The sequence below is a fragment of the Leopardus geoffroyi genome, chromosome A1 (genome assembly GCF_018350155.1).
Source record: "Leopardus geoffroyi isolate Oge1 chromosome A1, O.geoffroyi_Oge1_pat1.0, whole genome shotgun sequence".
Lineage (NCBI taxonomy): Eukaryota > Metazoa > Chordata > Mammalia > Carnivora > Felidae > Leopardus > Leopardus geoffroyi.
The window spans coordinates 133739950-133758148 of record NC_059326.1 but is presented as its reverse complement, the minus strand read 5'-3'; the positions used below and the strand labels follow the sequence as shown (position 1 = coordinate 133758148).

Sequence of the window (18199 nt, the reverse complement as noted above, 5' to 3'; positions counted from 1 at the left end):
AGTTGTCTTTTATGAATTTCAATACTCCCAATTGCTCAGCAGGCGGAAACACTGTTTTTCAGGACTTGTGTGCCCATGAGGGGGAGTTTCTGCCTGACGTTTCAGCTGCTAGAATACACAGCTCAGTTTCCTTCTCTGTATAATGAAATACGAAAGGTAGCTCAAAAAACAAGATTGGAGGACAGGGAACTGGCTCCATCCAATCTCCAGCACCTCCCCCCCCCCCCCCCCCAGGAAATTCCATGTAAAAAGAAGCTCTCTCTGTCCTCAAAGCTGTTTATTCGGACAATTAACAAAACAGAAAGGGGTCTTTAAAACAAAATAAAGGGTAGCAGCCAGGGGCTCACATCTTGGGTTTTTACCTTTTTACCACTTTCCCTCCCTGAAAATAAACACCTCCCAGAGAGTTTTTTCCACTTGGAAAAGTCATTTCAGGACCCAAGATGTAAATATGGGTAAGGACTAGATAAGGGACCCCACGGCAGTATTAGCACTTTTATAAATATGGACAGTGTAGAGTCCTTGTTACCAGAAAAACAAAATAACGTCAAGAGAGCCTATGTAATCCACACTGATTTAAACCAAGAAAGATCTGGCATGGGCCACGGAATCACTGTTAGTCCTCAACACACTGTGATAGGAACTGAGTCCCAAAGCAGGACAGTTTACTCAGCTGGGACACTCACAGTCTGGCTGGGGAGATCTACCATCATCCACACTCTGCACCTTACTGTGCTAGGCACCTTGTAGGAATTAAAGAACAGTTACTTCTCTTAAAAGGCTAAAAACTGAAGACAACAAATCTAGTTCTCTAACTAGATGTCAAAACATTCCTCCTTTCCTGCTCAGGTACCAAAATTTATCATGCTGCTCTGGCACTAACCAGGAAGTACCTGCCACAACAGATATTCTGACCATTGTAAAACCGTACTCACTGGGGCCAGTCTTCATCATGTCACAAAAAAAAAAAAAAACAAAAAAAAAAACACAACAACAGGGGGTGCCTGTGGGGCTCAGTTGGTTAAACCTCCAACTCTTATTTTGGCTCAGGTCATGATTTCATGATTCATGAGTTCGAGCCCTGCATCAGTCTCTGCCCTGACAAGGCAGAGCCTGATAGGGATTCTGCCTCCTTCTGTCTCTGCTCCTCTCCCATTTTCCCTTTGTATCTTTCTCAAAAATAAATAAAGAACTCAAAAAAACACACACACACACACACATACACAACAATAAAACAAAAATCAATACAGGCACGCTCTCTCCTTCCATTCAAATTAGTTTAACAGTTACTTAATTTTCTCTTCAAATTATTTTTAAATCTCTACATCTGGATAAAACAGTTTGACTATTACCTTCATGTAATTACTACACTTTAAATAAAATATTTCAAGAATATCAAAATGTGGAAGGAATACTCTAAACACCCATGTACATACCACATTAATCATATATGTGACAGCCCCTGGGGAGGCCCCTCAAATCCCATTTCTTTCTTCTCCTCCACTGATAAGCTATAATGTACATCTGTTGCCCATGCCTTTTTGATATTTTTATTGTACATGTTTGCATCTACAAACAGTAAACTGTCTTGTCTTGCTTATTTTTAATTTTTATAGTGTAAATGCCTTCTTGCCTGTGCAATTTGCTTTTACCTTTTTGTTCTGCATGCTGTTTTTGACAATTACATGTGTTGATACATATGTTCCAGTTCATTCATTCTACCTGCTGTACAGTATTTTGTTCTATGATTATGTGATGATTTAGTCAAAGGATATATAGATCTTGACAGGTTGCTAAGAGGAGAAAGAGCAGAGAGTATGAAAGCTTTAGTTCCAAGGAGAAAGGAAGGGAAAGTGCTGGAAGCATCAAGGACCAAGCACCGGCACATGGGTACTCTTTGAAGGGAAAAAGACAACTAGCTCAAGTCTAGCTATGTAAGCAGCCAGAGTGGAGACGGCATCTGGGACTCTGAAGGTGAACAAGGGTTGGAAAAGCCTCTGGAAAACTGATCTGGAGTCATGGGTAATTCAGGAATATCTTGCCTGGAAAGCATCTTTCACTTCTCCTCTGATGCCCCTTGTACCACACACACACAAAATGGTCACAACCTCTTAAAACATATTTGAAACAACACAGATTTCAAGTTAGTTCTTGAGAAAACGATCATAAAATACAAATTACTGGAGTACTGGATTATTTTCTAGACAGAATACAGTACAACTTGCTTGTTTTAGGCTTTTAATGAGTAATAAAAAGAAAAGCCTATTTTCTATGTTGTTTTATGGAAGAGTTAACTGTTACGGATAGAAAACATAAGTTACCATGATTCTAGGCATGAAAATTACCTTTAAGACGATACTACATTAAAAAAAAAAAAAAAAAATCTGATAAATCCCTAAGTGCCTGAATGATGGCAATGCATTTTCAGAATATCATGCTTCAAGACATACAAAGTAGAGGCGGTGGATATAATTCAATCGGACACCTTCTTCCAAGAACACAGCCTTTCTGAAGGTACACACCCTCTGACACTTTCAATCACATTGCTTTGTAACTAAAGACCATGAGGAATACATCACCCTATGCAGTGGCTCACTGTTAACATGGAGAGAATATTCGACAGAACAGAGGGATCAAATCCTCAATCTTTCAGAGAAAAGATACTAAAAGATCTGAAAACATTCATGCTGGAGGCATTTAACCAGCTAATAAACTGACCAAGTGTTAACAGGTTTAATAATTAGGTGCCATTATGCTGGCCAGCACCACTTGTGCCCTTCCTCATTAGATTTGTATTAAAATCACCCTAGCAATTATTTTTTAAAGTATTTTCTTTTTCTCAAAGTCATAGAACAACCTTGCATGAGGAGAGTAATCACAGGCATTTGGGATGGAGTCACTGAAAATGCTGAGTGGTGTTAAGTCCCAAAACGTCTCTATCATAGACCATTAATTCTCTGGGGAACATTTGTCTTTAACAAAAAATACAAAGGAGCATCTTTATTTTTTGTTTCTTTCACTTGGAAGTATTAATTTTCCCAGAATTCACTAAAAAGAAAAAGATAGATTTAGCTATGTTTTACTCCCATCGTTTGATTGATAGATCAATTGGTTTTTATTAGGGAAGAGATTTTAAATGGCTTAAATGTAATTCTATATCTCTCATTAAATTTTCAAAGCATGGATCCCAAAGAACCTTAAGTTATCATCCTTTTCATTCATGAAAGATTCTAAGCTCTGAAGTAGATAAATTTAAGTATCTTATTTACCTTCTATTTTCCCATCAATATACAGCTATCAGCTAACATTAACAGACTTAGACAAGGAGATATGGAGATAAGGAGATTTTACAAAAGGAAACACAGCCCTTTAATAGGCATAGGGAATCATTTTGTACTTAACATTACCTTAATAGAAATGTACAAAAAACATACTGAGAAACTGAAAAAAAATGCAATCTTTTATATAGGCTAAAAGGAAGATTTGACTAAAGTTATAAAGTTTTCAGATAAAGCGTTAAAGACAAACCTAGAATGCTTTCAGCATTAAATAAAGGTACAAAAGAAAAGAGATTTTTTTCTATTATTTCATGTAGTTTTACTTGTTTTTCTAATTTCTTATTTTTAATCATGATTAGAAATATCAAAATGTTTGGATGTGTCCAAGTCTAGGTGAGAGTCCTAATCAAGATTCAGAAGAAGGCAAGTTTTTGATTCTAAGGGCATTTCCTACAGCCAACTTTTAAGCAATTAACTTCTAGCACACAGAGATAGAAGTTGGAAGTGAGTGAAATTTTCTAGACACATTCTTCAAGAAAAATGGTCCAGCATCCTCTAGGCAGCCTAAAGCTGTGAAACATTAAGAACCAAAATGGACAGTATTGAAATGTAACTGGTAAAGTTCTGGTTCTCAGATGCAAAGGCTGACATAACCCAACAAAAGTTAGTCAACAAAATGAATTCTCTCTGCCAACAGCTACCACATACATTTCCAATACTCCAAGTTGATATCTGCATAAATGTACCTGCAATATTATAGTTAGTCTTTAAAAGGCACATTGTGGGGCGCCTGGGTGGCTCAGTCGGTTGAGCGGCCGACTTCGGCTCAGGTCATGATCTCGTGGTCCGTGAGTTCGAGCCCCGCATCGGGCTCTCTGCTGACAGCTCAGAGCCTGGAGCCTGTTTCAGATTCTGTGTCTCCCTGTCTCTCTGACCCTCCCCCGTTTATGCTCTGTCTCTCTCTGTCTCAAAAATAAATAAACGTTAAAAAAAATAAATAAAAAATAAAAGGCACATTGCCCTTTGGGGCACCTGGGTGGCTCTGGCAGTTAAGGGTCCAACTTCGGCTCAGGTCTGATCTCAATGGTTTGTGTCTTCAAGCCCCATGTTGGGCTCTGTGCTGACAGCTCAGAGCCTGGAGCCTGCTTTGGATTCTGTGTTTCCCTCTCTCTCCGCCCCTCCCCCACTCACGCTCTGTCTCTCTCTCTCTCTCTCTCAAAAATAAACATTAATAAATAAATAAATAAATAAATAAACAAACAAACAAATAAATAAATAAAAAAGCACATTGCCCCATCCACTCATTTCTTCAGCACAGATATCAAATCCAAGTATTTCTAGGGCAGCCCTTACACAGTACTAGCTGACAAGAAATCTACTCTAAGTTTAGTGGAACATTAAAGGCAATACATTTCATTCTGCAACTTGCTAATGGTAAAAAACTAGCATTTATGCAAATATATTATTAGCCTTCAAAACAAAAGGTTGAAACAAACTATAAGGAAATCAACTTAAGGTTCATAAATCCGCTATTTTAAAACAAGACCATTACGTGAGTCAATTCGGTAAGATCCAGACCTAAAAGAAAGTTTAGCTGACTCAAAGCCTTCATCAGCGAAAAAGGGTATCACTTACTTTGCATAAAATCCATAGCATAAAAAACAATCATAGATTTCCAGATCACATAGAAGGGCGCTAATTCTTGACTCAGATCAATTCATACTACCTGCAGACCAAAGGATGGTTTTGCTTGATGACATAAGAGAATTTTTTTTTTTTTTTAAATTAAGATTCTCGCAGGAGTAAGTAAACATTTTGGTTTACGATGCCCGTAAGGAAAAAAGCTGGCAACTTCCTTCAAGATATACTGAAATCATTATTTGACATTTATAAATAAATGCAAAGTGTCTGTTTTCTTAATTCAGTTGATTATCATTTATCCTCCATTTGTCACTGCAAACTTAACAAGTCAGAGAATACATAACGAACTGTACAAAATAATAATAAGGAAACAAAATTAGGCTACTTACAAACTTCCTCTTCGGGGGAGACTCAACTCCTTCTGCAAAAGAAAAACAAACAAAACATAAATGAGAGGCTACATTAACCTTAGACTAGCAAGGCACCCAATGGGTGGCACAAAATGTGCCATTCTTCATTATGCTTGATTTGCCGTTTTCCACAATGCGAATATTTTAATGTCATGATGTTACTCTGGATCCCTTACACTGCTCTCTTTATACACTCTGTTGGAACTACAAACACAGTTTATCTAAATTCCAAAACAGAAAAGGCATTAATCCTCTCAAAGCAAGAGAGCAAAATACTGAGTTGAGTTACATGGACCTAAACTGGAGCATAAGGAAAAATCAGAGGAAGGCAAAATCAGAGGAACCCCAAAAGGAAAGAGATAGAAGGAGGAGCAGAAATAATACATTAAACTTAAATGAAAGGTGAAATGAAAAAAAGGCAGTTAAATCAGACTATTTACCCCAGCAGAAATAAACTCGTGCAAAACAATGGGCACACCGAAGATTATATATACATACATATTTTTTAAATAAAGCAAAAGGTTTCCTTCTGGTTTTATTTCTTAAAATAAGAGTGACTTATGACTTAGGATAATGAATGTCTAATGCCAGACAGCAACAATTAATAGAGTGCTTTTAAGTTTTAAAAAAGGGTGCTCTCATCCTTATCACAAATTAGGATCACTATCCATCTAACTATAGGGGAAGCTGTGAAAACAAACTGAAAAACCAAGCAAACAAACAAACAAAAAAGGGTTACAGGAATATCTCCATGCCTGGGTTCTCAAGAATGATCACTTGATGATAGTAATTAAAGAATAGGAAGCCATGAGTCATCTGGCTGTTTAAAAGAACACAGTATAAATTTGAAACACTCAATTAAATTTGGGTTTTCATTCCTATAATGACTTTTTTTTCCTCTTGCCTCCCAGAGCTCGAACATGATCCCCTCAGCTTCAAATTCGCCTTTCTGTCCTTTATTTTTAGTGGATCCCTAACTGTGTGTCAGGGATAGAGCCTGCAGATCTTCTAAACAACACAATTTACTCCAGCCTAGCTTCCAGAACATGGCCTTGGAAGCAGCAGACCAGAGGGGAGGATGCTGCTTTAAATATAGCACGCTTTACTCATTAACTGGCAAACATATCCAGATACAATTACAATAATCATATCACTGTTTAATTACAAGAAGAAAAAAAATCAACCATTTTAGAAACAGCGGACCTTCTTCCTCCGCTCAACAGCTAACGCTTCCTTCTCAAAGGCCACAGGGTTCAGTGGTGAAATGCTGTATTTTTGTTTTGTTTTGCTTTTTTCTCAAATCCTTGATTATCCCCAAGAAATTATAGTGTTTGCTCAACTCGGATGCCTCACTGTCAAACATAAATATACCCTCATTTACTAAAACCCCTAATGACAAGAGAAAAGTCTCTGACCAAGACTGTTTTCCTTGGGAACTGAAATGTAAATAGAATAATCAATGAGTGATTCTCCATATGTATATCTTTGATTATGACAAACACTGAGAAATCTGTTTTGGATTCAAGCTAAAAAAAAAAGAAAAGAAAAGAAGGAAGAGAAGACCTCTCTAGAAATCATTCTTCACCAGACTGTGTCCTTTGGAAAGGAATTACCGAAATCTGATGCCTGGCAAAGGCCTGGAGCTCCAGTCAATCAACACTGCGGTCCTGTGAGCTGATCTGACATCGGCACAGAAAGAAAAGGAGGCAGAGATGATGTGTTATCATAAATAACAGAATAAGTTAGGTGTTATTTCAACTCTACATGCAAACAGATCACTCAGAGGGAAAGGGCCAAATGAATTATCGCCAAATAGTTCAATCAATCATATTCCACCCAATGACCTGACCATAAGCCAGCTGCTCTGCTCCGAGAAAAACCGCAGAAACAGCAGGATAAGGGATAAAAACCAACTCTGTTTTTAATCAGAAGTCTTTCCAATAGGTCTGGCATGAGGAGTTCTAAACAAGAAGAAAGGTTACGGTGGGTAACCCGGCACTGCCACTCCGCGGGACGGCAGCCGAGGCTCCAGGATGAGGAGCAGAGGACATTTAATAGGCCACCGTCAACTGACCTGAAGCTTCCCGCTAACCAAGCCGAAGGAGCTAATCCACCTGACGGTTTGAATGTCAGACTCGGGACTGGAAACTCAATTTGGCAGCAAATTGGAATCAGATGCGATGGTAATAAAGTGAGAGAAACGAATGTGCGGTGGGCAAGACCTTGTGAAGGGGAGCTGCAAAAGGCTGCAGATACCAGGAGCACTAGGCAATTGCACACGGAGCAGCGAGTGGCTAACGTGCGGGGACCACACAATGACCAGTCTGCACCACTCAGAGCAGCATCGAGGCTGCCACAGCCCCTGTGGTACAGTGTGTATGTGTCTTCATTGTATTTTCTTGATGTCAAGGTAACGTCGCTAACACGTGCCTCGGTAATTAGATAAGACATATGGCATTGGTTGGAGCCTTAAGCCAAAGGCTTCTGTGTAGTGTATGTGGAACATGTGTTAATAATTTAGCATCAGGTATGAATTGGGAGATGGAAGAAGAGTGGGGCAAAGAGGAAAAAGTACCAGATATATGAACCTGAACTAAACAGCATGGAGTTATTAATCATCACAGGATTAAAGAAATTCCTAAGACTACATTTAAGAACATTAAAATTTTAGGGGCGCCTGGTGGCTCATTCATTAAGCATATGACTTTGGCTCAGGCCATGATCTCCCACATCAAGTGATCTTGAGCCCCACTTCGGGTAAAACATGAGCCCCGGGTGAGCCCACATCTCTCTCTCTCCCTCCCTCCCTCCCCCCCACCCTCTCTCTCTCTCTCAAAAAAAAAAAAAAAAAAAAAGAGAGAACATTAAAATTTTAAAAATGGTCGGGGCACCTGGGTGGCTCAGTCGGTTGAACGTCCGACTTCAACTCAGGTCATGATCTCACAGTCCATGAGTTCGAGCCCTGCATCATGCTTTGTGCTGACAGCTCAGAGCCTGGAGCCTGCTTCAGATTCTGTGTCTCCCTCTCTCTCTCTGCCCCTCCCCTTCTTAGGCTCTGTCTCTCTCTGTTTCAAAAGTAAATAATTTAAAAAAACCATTAAAAAAAAAGATCTTCATTGCAACTGATTACCCAGTGACTTCTAATATTTTAGAAGTGTTGTGTATCATTACTTGCTGGACAGTACAATTTCCTTTGCCCCCCTTTCTGAATGTGCTAACTAGCATGTATGTATAAGGGTGAAGTTGGGGTTCAATCTCACAACTTTGAGATCCTGATCTGGGTCACAATCATGGAAATCAATAGTCGGAGGCTTAACCAACTGAACACATAGGTGCCCCAATACTGTTACCTTCTTGTAATTCCTGGATAAGAGTGAGGACAAACAAGGGTACCTCAAATCCAGTAAAAGAATTTCCAGGGAATCCATGAAGAAAAGAGCCTTAACAAATGATTCTGCCCCAGGGCACCAGGGTGGCTCAGTGGGTTTGGCTCAGGCTCAGGTCAGGCTCTGTGCTGACAGCTCAGAGCCTGGAGCTAGCTTCAGATTCTGTGTCTCTCTCTCTCTCTCCTCCTGCCCTCTCCCCTAACCGATGCTATGTCTCTCGCGCTCTTTCTCAAAAATAAATAAACATTAAAAAAAATAAATAAATGATTCTGACCCTTTTCCCTGGCCAACCTTGGCCTCAAAGGGACAAAATAACTTGTTTTATTCATAAAAACAATACAGAAAACTGAAATATTTAATATGTACAAGCAATTTCCACAATAATTAAAAATATATGCTATTTAATAAGCATTTAATAGTTACACATACACAAATAAAACAAGATGGCTACATATGTTTAGGGGATCTTTGAGCTATTCTTTGATGGGTCAGTTTATGATTTAAAAGAAAAAAGAGATTTACATATATTATCAAAAACCTATGTAGATATCCCCCTGTGTAACAGGTGAAGCTTAATTCTCTTCCCCCTGACAGTGGGCTGGACTTAGTGAGTGACTTCCAAAAATAGAAAAGAGAAAGGGAAAAATAACTTTTCAGTGGAGAAACCTGACAGACAAGGTCTTAACCAAGTGATCCAGGTTAACACCACCTGGTAAGTCATTTGCTCTCATGTGCCCCTGATAGGATGTGATGAGAAGGGGCTTCACCTCTGTGGTATTCTCTCTCAAAATCCCTAAGTCCAGTCTAATCATGAAAGAACATCAAGCAAACCCGAGTTGAGGGTCATTCTACAGAATACCTGACTAGTACTCTTTAAAACTGTCAGGACTGTGAAAAACAGGGAACATTTGAGAAACTGTCAAAGATCAAAGGAGAAGGCAGACAGGATGACTAAATGCAATCAGTGTAGGATCCCGAGCTGGCTTCTGGATCATAAAAAGGCCATTAGCAAAACACCTGCTGCTATCCAAATAAAGTGTAAGTCTCGTTAATTACGTACCAATGTTAATTTTGTAGTTTTGCCAAGTGTATTAAGGCTATATAAGATAATTATGTAGTGGAAAAGTATAGTGAAGTCTCTTAAAACGTCTATAAATCTAAAATTATTTCAAAAAATTTAAAAAGTTCTCGCACAAGAGAAGAGAGAGAGGGGGAAAGGAAAACTGGTGGGGAGGGAAGGCAAAGGCCAGAGAATGGAAGGAACAAATGAAAATCTCAATACTCGAAGCTTCTTTTAAGGAAACATTTAATCCCAGTTTTTAGGAGGTTACAGAAGTAATCTATGTGAAAGAAGACTGTGATTAGGACCATCCCTGAAGATGAAGAGAAGCAGTCAGATTTGAGACGCATTTTGATAGAATCTATATATTAAAAAAAAACATATATAGGATGGGAAAGAAATCAAGGAAAAGTCAAAAATTTTCTGCACAAATATACTTTGAGGGCAGAACAGTTTTGTTTGGACATGTTTCATCCAAGATGATTCTAAGAATTCCAAATAGAAATTTCCAAAGAGGTAGATGGACTTCTATGAACCTGGGTTCAGAAAAGAGGTTGGGGCTTCAGATACCCTTTGGAGTCATTACCGTCTAAGATGGTATATAAAACCATAGGCTGGCTGAGACAGGAGGAGTGAGAACATACAGAGAAAGATGCACACCTTTATGCATTGTCAGGAGCACCTTAACATTTAAAATCTTCAGGTGGGAAGACTCATGCTACATGTTGCTAAATGATGCTTTGCACTCTGTAGCAACTATGGTTCATTTTATTTTGTTTTGTTTTGTTTTGTTTTGTTTTTGTTTGAAAGAACGTGCACGCAAATGGGGAAGGAGCAGAGGGAGAGAGAATCTTATGAGGTAGGGTTCTGTCTCATGACCCTGAGATCACTACCTGAGCCAAAATCAACAGACAGATGTTTAAGTGACTGAGCCACCCAGGTGCTCTGCAATTATGATTCTTCCAAACAAAAGAAACTAAGACTACAAATTAAAAAAAAAAACAAAACCTATCTATTGGGTAGATACCAGCTCTCACACTGGATGACAGGATGGTATCACAGATGATCAGAAAATGGACAGGAACCAGAAAAGTGAACCCTAGAAACAGCCCAGTTAGAACATCCTACAACTGAACCTGAACTCAAGCCCAGCCTCCACGGAATAGATCTTAACTGCCCCTGTGCCTTTACCTCATTGCTCCTGATGGGCTCCCATTCCCTGTGAGTATTAGGGTCATCACAGCTGGGTCTCTGCCTCAGCTGTCAAGAAACAGAGAAAAGGAATACTAGCTCCCTTCACCAGCAAAGGGGGAGGTGGGGCCACATCTACCAAGACCCATACTCTGGAAGGAATATCCTCCAAGAAAAGTAACATGGACACATGGAAGTTCTGCAACCTACCCTCTCTCCAAGAAGAAGGAGAAGGGGCAGGAGGAGGAGGAGGAGGAGGAGGAGGAGGAGGAGGAGGGGAAGGGGAAGGGGAAGGACAAGGAGGAGAAGGAGGAGAAGGAGGAGGAGGAGAAGGAGGAGGAGGAGAAGGAGGAGGAGGAGAAGGAGAAGGAGGAGAAGGAGAAGAAGGAGGGGGAGGAGGAGGAGGGGGAGAAGAAGGAGGAGGAGGAGGAGGAGGAGGAGGAGGAGAAGAAGAAGAAGAAGAAGAAGAAGAAGAAGAAGAAGAAGAAGAAGAAGAAACTAACAAAAAAAACAAATAGAATGGCAATATCTAGCATATACCATTTCCTCACTACTCTCCAGAAATCATTAAAGTTTATTTTCCCCCATTTCATCATTCCTTAATTAGTCATTGGTAGGCTCACCATTTTATCATGGGTTACTACAACTACTCTGCATTTACAGACGAACTATTAAGTTAGGGAGAGGCTTCAAAGGACCAGAATGTGCAGGGCAGCGTATCAGGCAATGTTAGGCGCTCCTAAGGAGGAAACAAAGGTGGCAGATTTAAAAGCAGTGTTGGGGAAATGGGCGCACACACGTGAAAAGAGATACCACCAGGTGTGAGATTATACAGTTTAACCTGAATGTGTAACTGCTAACGGTGGAGAGAAAATAAAAGGGGATGAGGTAATTCAGCTCAAGCAGTGTTTTTTGTTTGTTTGCTTTTAAGTAGGCTTCTGAACAGTGAGATCAAGACCTGAGCTGAGATCTAGAGTGGGACCCTTAACCAAATGAGCCGCCCAGGTGCCCCCAAGCACAGGTTCTGAATGTAGCCAGGCTACACATTAACATCATCCAGGGAGCTTTTAAAAATGCCAAGGCCTGAACCCCACTCCTGGAGATGTACGGGGAGCTGTTTGAGTAAATTCTTAAGGGGACTTAAAAGAACTACCCTCCACTAAAGGACAATGAGTTTGCATAAATCATTCGCTTTTGGATTTTTTTCTTTATGGTATATGTTTTCTTTTTTTTTTTTTTAACATTTATTTATTTTTGAGACAGAGAGAGACAGAGCACGAATGGGGGAGGGTCAGAGAGAGAGGGAGACACAGAATCCGAAACAGGCTCCAGGCTCTGAGCGGTCAGCACAGAGCCCGATGTGAAGCTCAAACTCATGAACCGCAAGATCACGACCTGAGCCGAAGTTGGACGCTCAACCGACTGAGCCACCCAGGCGTCCCGTTATATTAGTTTTCTAACTGTCACTAAGAGTCACCTTTTAGATTATCAGGTATTTCCTTTGCAAGTGGGAAGCCCTATAGGGCAAGGAAAGGTACCCTGAGTGGAACTCCCTCTACCTGGATGGGTGCACAACTAGCTAGAAGTACAGATTCATCCGAGAACTGGATCTTGTAAAGAAATTATTTTGGCCCCGTTTTTCTGGCCTCCCTATCTGAAAGTCACTTGTGAAGGCAGACACACAGGTCAGAGAAGTTCATACTACAGAAACAGATCTTACACGACACTTGGTTTAGAATCAGAGTAGTAGCCGACAGCAGCCTACGTTCAAACAACACTTGAAAAATCTAGTGAACAGCCCATAAAGCCCTTGGTTTTCTGCATTAAAAACTTGTACAGGAAAGCTGGAAAAGCAGTAGGTGCACCTCCACAGATATACTTAGACATTCATACCATTCGACCATTATAAAAAAAAAAAAAAATCACTAAAATCCCTCAGTGGGAATGTGAGAGGGGTGGAGAATCCCAAAGGATCGCCCTTTCTTGCAGGTTTTATTTCATTCTGCTTTTGTATCTATAACCGTGATGCACTTTAAATGTATTTATTTGCGGTAGTAAAGTTCAACAAGATGCACCACAAAAATCAAACACAAAATGCTTGCTGGGTTTTTATACCAATCTTAGTTGATCAAAACCCCATACTCCCTTTCTTTGAATACCAGAAGAAGGTAAATATCATCTTGTTTTCTTGCCAAGCTGGCTTTTTCTGCTATGAACCCAAATAATCAGCTATCATCTTCATGTCTTGGCATTAGGCTTACAGGTTCGTTCTACAGACAAAGTTTCTAAGATATCACAGTATGGCTATCCGTCTCTTTTGGTTTTGTAATACCTTACCAATAAACGCGCGAAGAATTTTATAACAAAGTCACCTGGCTGTCTGACAGGACACTCAAGTTATCCCCTTGAAAGCCCAGGGGGGACCTGCAATTGCCCACAGCCACAAAGCCAGGCGATGCTGGCAGCAAAATCTAAACCAGAGTCATCCAGTTCCGATTTCCCCCCTACGAAGCACTGTGAAAGTGTCAGACAGTGGGCAGAGGGGTGATGTGAGCCGCTGAGAGGGGGTCTGAATGAGTACACATGGAGAGAGGGCTGGAATTAGTAACAAAAGAGGGCAGTCTTTCCTCTAAAGAGGAAGAAAGGTACAGGTGTGAACAGGTGCCTTTAAAGAAGAGCAAAGTCAAAGTGAAGCCATTTACTTGGAGTTCTGTAATTTCAGAAACACCTAAGTCAAAATGCTCTACCGAGGGTGAAGCCAAGGGGCATGTGCAGGGATTAAAGCAGGCAAAATGGGTGTCCTTTATTCTATCACACACTTTTTAATAAGGGCCTTTTCCTGGGTGGGGGGGGGAAGGATTCCATTTGCTGTAAAATGTAGTGGTGAAAAACCTGGAATAAAGGTCTTTTTATAGTATGCAGTAGGACCAAGAAGGGGAGGTCATCAGTTTTCTTTAAGGAGGGTGAGCACTGCTTGTCAGTCAGCGATGTTCCCTGTCATTTGCGATAACAACATCTGGTAGACGAGAGACACTATTCTCAACCTCAAGGCTTAACTCAGGTTAAGTGAAGGTAATGATAAAGTTCACTGTTTGGCCAGTCAGTGGGTTCAAAGATGGCATGTGATTCAATCTGAGAAAAAGAGATGAAAAAAACAGCGTTTGCTCCAGGCTCCTGAGAAAGAACTCCCTACCTCTTCCATGAGAGCTAGCAGGAAAGAAGGAACATTAACCCCAGGAAGCTAATGGCAGTCACAACACAGACAACGGAAACTGGGTCTTGGGTGGTATCTCTCATACATGATTCAGGAGCCAGATTCTGGGGGTTGGGTAGGCAACCTCAGGAGTCAAGCAAATGGGTATTCCAGAAAAGGGAATTAATGTAGCAACATAGGGTGGAATGAAACAGTACACAGCTCTTTGTAAATTGGGAAAAGCTGGAACTGAAGGTAGAAAGAAAAAAACCCACAGGACAAGAAAACAGAGGCAGAAATAGAGTCAAATCACAAAGTTTTCTGAAGAGTCTACCTTTAACCTATAGGCAATGAGGAGCTCCTACAACATTTTATTAAATTAAAAAAAATTTTGTAACGTTTATTTATTACTGAGAGACAGAGAGACACAGAACGTGAGCAGGGGAGGGGCAGAGAGAGGGGAGACACAGAATCTGAAGTAGGCTCCAGGCTCTGAGCTGTCAGCACAGAGCCTGACACAGGGCTCGAACTCATGAACTGTGAGATCATGAACTGAGCTGAAGTCAGTCGCCTAACCAACTGAGCCACCCAGGTGCCCTTATTAATTTTTTTAATGTTTATTTATTTTTGAGACAGAGTTTGTGTGTGCATGCATGTGAGCAGGTCAGGGGCAGAGAGAGAGGGGACCAGAGGATCCAAAGCAGATCCTGTGCTGCAGTGAGCCCTGTGTGGGTCTCGAACTCATGAACCGTGAGAACCTGAGCCAAAGTCGGATGCTCAAATGAGTGAGCTGTGCAGGTGCCCCTATACCATTTTAAATATGAGAAAAAGATGGTCAAATCTACATCTTAAAAAGGATCACTTTGGCATAAGGGTGTCAAATGCCTTACTTAAGACAAACAGGAAAGGAATAAGGTGGTTTATGAAGTTGTCAGGCAAGCACGGTAGAGTAGGGACCAAGGAAGAGGCAGTGGGGAGGGCAGGGAGGAGCAGATTCATGAGAGAAATGTTGCTGGATCCACAAGCATGGAGAATAAATGCTTAACTAATGGGAAGGTTTAAAACCTTAGGAGCTAAGGGCAAGGTGCCATGCCAAGATTAGGAAAAAGGGCCATTCAAAAGGGCCACAGAGAACTTTTCAGAAGTTAAAAGAAATCTGAAGGTGGATGAGGGGAGAGCAAAACCATTCAAGTTAGACCACAGGGTCCCTGATGGGCAGGAACAGGAGATGAAAGTTCCAGAGTAAGGTAAGAGCAAGGGTCAGCATCCTGGGTCTTTCTTACATGAAAGTTACACATCAATCATCACAAACCCCTTTTCCACTTGATGATTCGTACACATGGGGTGGAAATGGTTTTTCTTTACTAAGCTCATCCACTTAATAACAGTCCCTCACATTTACTGTGTGCTGACATACATTATCTTATTTCATGCACACTAGTACTTCCATTTTACAGAATCGAGACACAGACAGGTTAAGTAGCTTCCACAAGGTCACAGAGCTGGGAAATGGCTTAGCCTCTTGGAATCCACATCAGCCGGAGTCCAGAGCAGTTTAATTATTTTTCATCCCCAAGGAAGACTTGCAGGGTCTGCATTGGGACCCCGCCTCATGTCGGCTATCGAGCTGCATTCGTAGTTAATAACACACTGGCAATTACTCTCAGGAAGGGGTCCTAACACATTTCTGCAGCTCTTTCTAAGCAAATTTCACACAAATCATTTCTTATAGATTGATTTTATTCTAAGCAGAGCCTTGAAAACACGTTACTTTTAACACAGACCTTTTAAAGTTGAAAAAGCATTACAAGTCAAATATCCAGCTAATCCCGAGTAAATGACCAATGAAACAGGCTTCCTTTACCAGCTGCTTTCAATCGTCCCTGAAGTTTTCTAAACATGCTACCTCTTTGACTTCAAAAAAAATCAAGGCTGGGAATCAGACATTTGCATCCACAGTGCATTCCCCAATCCGTATTATATAAGGGAAATCTACCTCCTAAGTCAGTTTCTACACTTCCCTGCATGGGTTGTTATATTAATAACATCTCCAGTTTACTGAGTGTTTACTATATACTAAACGAAGGGCATTCATTTCTTCAAGATTAGTAGCTTCTAGCAAAGTGAACTTTTATGTGCTTATTTTGTTCTCTAAGAACAAAGGACTATTTCTTTCAAGAGAAAGTGTGTCCTTTTTGAAATTAAACAAACTCCTTTTGATCCAGTTAAAGGAGCCACAGTCTGTCAAAACAAAAGAAGCTAAACAAGAAAACATTAGATAGACCAAACTTTAGACTGAAAAAAAAAATCCTTATTTAAGCTAACTGTATACCTGAGAATGATTAAATGGACAAGATCTAGATTCACATACACATATAGTCTAAAAAAACTTTCCTTACCTTCTCTGGGACTCAGTTTCCTGAATTATAAAATGAAGATACGACAACTGATGTCATAAGGTGTTGAGAACATTCACGAGAACACATGTCCTGCATTTAGCCCAGTTCTCAAACACAAAAGCACCCTAAATGTCAGCGATGGCTATTTTGGCACACATGACATGAGGTACCCAGGGCACAAGTGAAGAGCTCTGATAAACACAGAATGGGGGAAAATCAAAGAGGGAGCACACAGCATCCCTGCTTTTCCTCGCTCAGTGTGGAATCTGGACCCAGTTCTGTGAACAACCTGGAAAATTCAAAGCAAATCAAGCTTCAGCGAAATCACACACTGTTACTAATCATCACGAAAATGTCTGTAGCAGATCAACCACAAATGCTAGATATTTAGAATTTTAATTGCCTTGAAGACAGTGCAAGTTTAGAGGTCCTTCAAGACTATAAAATTAAGGTCATTGTGGACAAGTTTTGTGATTTTCTTTTTTCCCTTAGAAGAGTCTTATGAAGACCTTGATAAATACACGTATCAGCCCGGCCACTTAACTATGTTTCTTGTTACTTGGGAAAGCCTGTGACCTACGGTGAGCTTAGATAAAAAGGCAACACTGCACAGCTGTGCCCCACAAGGCTTTGCAATTTTTTTCAGTTCTTCCATCCATTACCCGCAAATTATAGTAAATTCAAAATATTGATCTGCACACCCCTATATGGGAAAAAAGTTACCATCGACTTTTATTGCTTATTGTTGGGTACAATTCCCTGGAATCAATAAAAGCTACAATGTTCATAAGCTTCTAAAAGCTAGTTAATATAGTGGATATAAGATACCTCTTAGGATCAGTATGATTCTATAGGATTCTTCAATAGAACAGTGGCTGGCGAACATCTTCAATGTTCAAAAGCCTTATTTGATTTTAGAATCTTCTCATTACCCAGGACAATGTGTCAATGACTGGGAATAAAAATGAAGCAATTACAAAGAACCCCCCCCCCCCACCTTAACAGATCTTCACCTTTACCTTCTGGATCCCTTGCATTCCTACACTGATATCACTGTCCCATCTGGGGACAATTATGAAGCACTGTGATCATTTTTTAACAAGTGTATCTTAATACCGATTTAGCATAAGTTTTCTTGATGGTAGCTTCCAGGTTCGATCAGAGGAGACCAGTTTGCCCGTAAACAATATTTCAACTGCCCCTAATTCAAAGAATCAATATCCTTTTATGAACCAATTTTTAGAAATCAGATAATAATTCACATGTTCCATTAAAATTACAGACAACCTTAATACAAAAAGAAAAGGGCTTTTTATAGAAACAGGAACCAGAATTGGATGAGACTATTTGACCAGTGATAGTGAATTTATTCAGCTGAGATTAATCATTTTTATTTACTGAGGACACCTCAGAGTTTACCTAGCAGCCACTCTTCTGAAAGCCCATTTTAGTGTAGAAATTTACTGGCAAACCAGCTCCAGGGAGCTCTTGAAGGGCTGTATGGAGCTAATACCCACAAGTCTGCTCTCTTCAGACACTCTCCTCCATCTAAATGCAAAAGACAACACTTAAAATGTACATATAAAATGTACGAGGGTGATGGAAGATTAATGACACACATATTCAAATAATCAATAATGT

At 40.2% G+C, this 18199-nt stretch overlaps 1 protein-coding gene across 12 annotated transcripts in view; it reads right to left on the bottom strand.

Annotated features, from left to right (window-relative positions):
- Positions 1–18199, bottom strand: part of MAST4 (microtubule associated serine/threonine kinase family member 4) — a 568735-nt gene that overhangs the window by 271135 nt on the left and 279401 nt on the right. For all 12 annotated transcript variants that reach the window (XM_045494932.1, XM_045494941.1, XM_045494949.1 and 9 more), the window contains one exon: positions 5309–5340. In XM_045494932.1, the coding sequence (XP_045350888.1) occupies positions 5309–5340 (32 nt within the window). The remainder of the gene's footprint in view (positions 1–5308; positions 5341–18199) is intronic.